General features: G+C 45.5%; 1 protein-coding gene across 1 annotated transcript in view; it reads left to right on the forward strand.

The window, feature by feature from the left end:
* The window catches only part of LOC119337143 (probable protein phosphatase 2C 42), a 7,145-nt gene extending 5,648 nt beyond the window's left edge, over positions 1-1,497 (forward strand). The window contains exon 11 of the mRNA XM_037609250.1: positions 892-1,497. Within this exon, the coding sequence (XP_037465147.1) occupies positions 892-1,026 (135 nt within the window). The 3' untranslated portion in view covers positions 1,027-1,497. The remainder of the gene's footprint in view (positions 1-891) is intronic.
* The last annotated feature ends 4,109 nt before the right edge of the window (positions 1,498-5,606 follow it).

Consider the following 5,606-nt stretch of genomic DNA (forward strand, 5'->3'; position numbering starts at 1 on the left):
TTTTTTGGTAGTTGACGTATTCAAGTTTGATGTTTTATCAGGTGATATATTTAGTATGCTGGGTGCACTGATTTGAAGATGTGTTCTTAAGTGAAACCTTTTCTATATAAATGACCTTGGCGCATTATGTCATTTCTTTTAGTAAACAGTTTTCTCTTCTGTTGATAAAAGCCTCATCCTGAAACTATATTTATCAAATGCTCGTCCAGTTAGCTGACTGGCTGTTCCACAGGTCATCAGTAGTTTCTTATGACCAGGCACCAGTGACCAGTAAACCTGACTTGGATGTCTGCATAATTTCATTTGATTACAGTATAGGTTACTTCTATTTGCATGACAAATTAGGCTCCATTGCCAAATGTCATAGAATTGACTTTCCTGGGGAAGGAAATCAACAGATGGCTAACCTTGCACCTGTTATAGACTTATATACGTTATATACTGAATATTTAGATGTTTTTGCGTCTTCAATCGCCTGCCGAACGATGTCCCAGACCACTGGTTGCCAATTTTCCAATTTCATGGTGTGGTAGAATGGCTGAAAAGTGGCAAACATTCCAGCATATTACATTTTAATGTAGCTATGTATGATTTGGATTTGGTAGATAATTGCCCTCACATGAAGAGATTATTATGTCATTAGCGTTCTTCTGCAGTTGCGCTGTTTGTCACCTATTTCTTGATTGCATTTGATCAGTCCTCGAGGCATCCGAGTAAGCGCTTCCTAAAAGTGGCGTGCTGCTGTTTCTCTCTGAGAATGGAATGTATTTCCTAATCTTGTTGAGTGCAATTATTTTGGTCCTGACCAGGAAACATCATGTATTACATTGTTTATATGTTGTTTGTCTTTGTTTTCTTGCCGGCTTTTGACATCTTTTTAAACTGACATAGGACATGGAGCTGCGTCCTCTCTGCGACGTCCTCCTGGATGGCCTACTATCATCGGGAAGCTCGGTAAAGGTGGTGGCTGTACTTGTGCAGTTCAAGGCCCGACACATGGGCGAGGGTTCTTCCGTCAATGTCTGACTTGTGCCTGTACATGTTCGAGAGTTTTGTCACTGAGAAAGAAAGAGGTCACACTTGGCCAAATGGCTTGATTGCTCGATCATTTTGGTGATGCTAGGATTACACAGTAATTCTGCCTCTCATGGCTTAATTATGTTGGTGATGATGTTGAGACCACTGGGAGAATGTTATATATGCCTCTCTTGAGGAGAGTCTACTCTGCTCCATATGGACCTGCGTGCCCTGTTTGCGTTTGTGTAAAGTCTGTATGGCGTTTGATGTTGAGTTGCTTTTAGGGCATGCACAACAGATTAGATGTCTGTTATCTACCGAGACTCCTCCACGTCACTTGTAGACAGTATGTAGAGATACCTAGTACTTGTCTCTAGAGGAGTCTAGTGAGTGATCTAGAGGAGATAACTTTATTGTATGTCGATAAGAGCATGTTATCTCTGTACTTGTGTAGTCTATATATTGCGTTTGCTTGTTTCATTGTGTAACATAATTGAGACGGATGACTTGTGTAATCCACAGTTGCACGTTCAGCATACGAGATGGACATAGATTGCTTCAAAGATTCTACACATATCTAATACTCCCTCCGTCTGGAAATACTTGTCATCAAAATGGACAAAAAGAGATGTATTTAGAACTAAAACACGTGTAAGATACATCCTCTTTTATCCATTTTGATGACAAGTATTTTCGAACGGAGGGAGTAGTAACTTTGAGCACCACAATGGGCTGGCTGGTGGTCCGGCAGCGCGGCGAAGCAGCGGGTGTGGCCACCGTCCACGCACTCTGCTTTCTGGGCAGGCAGGAAACGGGACCTTGGTCAGGGCATCCTGCGGCCACCACCGGGCGGCGACAGGAGCGGAGCGTTCCATGAAGGGATTTCCTTTGGAGCACGGACCGCTGGTGACCCACGAGCAGGTTGAACCGGTAAAATAGCTACGCACTCTCTACAACGGGAAGAAGGCAGCAGCCATGTAAGGTGGTCTACGGATCTTGATGCTATTTTTATTATTTTTAGTGTTTGTTGTACTAAACCATGATTAAAGATGAATAAGTTGAAAGTTTTTCGAAAAAAAAGTCAGTTTTAATTTCCCAATCTGTGATCGCGGAGGGAAAAATCTGACGTGTTGATTCTTCATGGAGGTTGGCTCCTCACGTGTACTCGCAGTGTCCTGATCGATCTTTACTCGATCGTTTCCGAGTACAGATGCACAGGAAAATAATTGATGTCGGTCCTGGCTTTTTTGTACACGTACAATACAATAGATTCCTAGTCCAAACCGGACAGGACTTTGTAGCCCAAACCCGTTGTGTATATGTATACTACTACGATACGGAAGGACGTACAATATATACCAGGTTAAAATCTACTGCGACGGACGAGTAACGAAAACGGAACGACAGATCCTGCACGGGCCACATAAAATCCAACAATATCTGAAGCCCCGATCTGGATCTGGGGGTGAGGCCGTGGGAGCGCGATGGGGATCAGTCCATCGTCGTTGCGACCCCCATGGAGCTCGCGGCGGGCCGCCACGAAGGCCGCGCCCCCTGCTGCGACCGAGGGCGGCGGCGGCACTCCCGTCCGGCTGCCGCTGCCGCACGATGTGGTCTTCGACATCCTGTCGTGGGTGCCGGTGAAGTCGGCGTGCCGGTTCAAATCCGTGTGCCGGGAGTGGCGCGCCCTCATCAACGACCCTGCCTTCGTCGCCGCGCACAAGGCTCGCGCGGAGCCGCTCCTCGCCATCGCCGCCGACTCGTGCGACGAGCCGTCGACCCTGCGGCTCATCGACATGGACGGCCACATCATCAAGGTGATCAAAAACTCTCTTCCGATTTTAAGGCTTGTCTGCAGCAGCCCTGGCAACCTGATGTGCGTCATCGGGTATGCGCTGGGGATAGCCAGAGTGCTCAACCTTGCAACCGGAGAGGCTGCTGTGATTGACCTCACATCTAACTTTATGGGCTTCGGCCGCGCCGCCCCGTCGGGCGCCTACAAGATTGTCTGCGTTAGTCCCGGCAGCACCGAGATCCTCACGGTAGGAGACGGCGTGTGCTGGAGGCAAGCTCAGCCCCTGCCTAGCAGCAGCATCTCGTATAACAGCCGCCCTGTCGTGGTCAGGGGTGTCATGTACTTGATTTTAGTTTCACAGCTCAATGGTGACAGCGTGATCTGCTTCGATCTTGAGAGCGAGGAGTGGAAGGGGGGGATCAGAGGCCCGCCGAGTAGCGAACGTCAGCGGTGTGACGCTCGCTTGCAGGAACTCAACGGGGCCCTGTGTATGCTCCTGCCGGAGGTCGGAAACATTTACCATGGAACCATGAGCATATGGCTCCTGATAGATTCACGCAAGGGGGTCTGGATCAAGGTGTACTCGATCCCCATGGACCCGTCTGCGTATAGTCTGATCACGCCTTTGAGGATACTAGGTGATAATGGTAAACTGCTCTTCCATGTCACGCTTAGCTTCGACGAATTCGCGGTGCTGCAAATCTACGACCCTCGTCATCGGACATTCACGGACGCGCCCAAGGTGCTTGCGGGTGACAACGGCGGCAGTATCAGCCTTTGCAGCTTGCATCTGGATAGTTTTCTGCCGGCCAACGTCTAGTGCTATAAATTGTACGTATGTGCTCGTCCTGGATTGTTTTATTGATTGAAAAGGTTAATTTCTCAAAAGAACAAGGTCATACTACTCCTTTAGAGTTGACGGAAACTGGCTATGTGTCTCCTTGGAAAACTTCTCAGGTGGGTAATATTTTGATGTGGTGTGGTGTGCTTGACTTGAAATTGGAGTATTGTAATCCTCAGACAACATGAACTGACTGCGTGTTTTTGTGATTGTCTGCTCCCGGCTCTGGCCCCCGCTCTGCTGATAGCCCGCCGGTCGTCCAATGCACGCGCCGTCTCCCTCTGCATCCCTCGTATGCCTAACTTGCCAGTCATCCAAGCAACAGAATCCGCCGTCATCCTTGATCTCCACCATGATACTGGAGTAGTAATCTCCACCATGACATTGGTTTCAAATCAGACTTTTGATTATTAGCAACAACTAGTAAGCTTCACGATCACACAGTAGAAAACTATTTTCCCATTCATCTAGTTATGACTTATGAGGCAATAAAAAAACTTTACATATAGAAATTTTCATATGTTTCAACCAAACAATTACAGAGATAATATTTCGGTAAGATTTCTGAACCTCTCTAGTTGCAAATTGCTTTCTCATTCATCTAGTTATGACTTATGGAAACATCTACAGTATTACAGCAGAACTTTCCCCTGCTTCTTCAGGCCACCACAATCACCAGACCATGATAATACAGGGGAAGTTATCAAAACTCATAGTTTGGCCATCATGTTCAGTACAACAGCAGTGTGGCACAACAAAAGGATATTGCATATATCCCACAAGTCATGTATAGAAAAGGCCCAAGCATAAGAACCAACAATAAATGTACGGAAATGTTAAAGCCCACACGTGTGGGCGTTTGCACATCGCCCACACGCCTCCATCACCACTCATTTTGCCACGTATGAATAGATGACATCAGCAGAATTTTTTTTGGTTTTCGGCTTAAAAATGTTGTATCTCCTAAATAAAAAAGCGAACTAAAAATCCGTTTTCACCATTAAATCCGTCTCGACGAGATCTTCAAAACTAGACCCCATGTTGATATGTTTCGACGAATTTTTTTTTTTGCCAGAAGTTGCCACGATGTTTACACTGCAGTTGCCATAGGGCTTAAACTAAAGTTGCCATGTGGCAATTTTAGTTTGTAGATCATGGCAATTTTAGTATTTTGATGATGGCAACTCCAGTACTTTGACCATGAAAATTATTTTTTGTATGAACCATGGCAATTTTACGTGCATGTATCATGGCAATTTTAGTTTATGGTTCATGGCAAGTCTAGTTTCTTAATTCCCCGTTTTATAAATGTCAAAATTTACTTTTAAATGTAGAAGAAAATAGCTGAAACATATCATGGCAACTTCAGTGTAAACATCATGGCAATTCATATGCAATAGACATGGCAACTTTTAATCCAAAAAAAATTCATCAAAACATATCAACATGGGATCTACTTTCGAAGATCTCATCGCGAGGGATTTAATGGTGAAAACGGATTTTCAATCGGATTTTTCGTTTAAGAGATAAAACATTTTAAAAACTGAAAATCAAAAAGATTCTTGCGTGCATGCATGCGATGACGTGGCAATCTGTTTACATTAGAGACATGTGGTGCGTCTCCCTTCCTGCCACACGTGTGGCAGTTAGCGCGACCCTAAATGTAAGAACATCTATATCTGGGCGCCTCAAACCCGCCTCATACCCCCGGGCGGGCTGTCAAGACCGGATTTTCGGGATATTATTTTCCAGAAATGGCCCTTGTGTTCATCAGCCCTAGGATTACTGTTAGCTGACGAGGCATCAATTTGATACAGAAATTCCAAGCAAAATACATAATATGTAGTACAAGACCATTCTGGTCTATGAGTACAAGAAATGGTTTCTAGTGGTTGATGGCGGAAGCGGTTTGTGGTCCATCAGGGGCCATGGGACTCCATTTCTCACAGGAAC

The sequence above is a fragment of the Triticum dicoccoides genome, chromosome 7B (assembly GCF_002162155.2).
Source record: "Triticum dicoccoides isolate Atlit2015 ecotype Zavitan chromosome 7B, WEW_v2.0, whole genome shotgun sequence".
Taxonomy (NCBI): Eukaryota; Viridiplantae; Streptophyta; class Magnoliopsida; order Poales; family Poaceae; genus Triticum; species Triticum dicoccoides.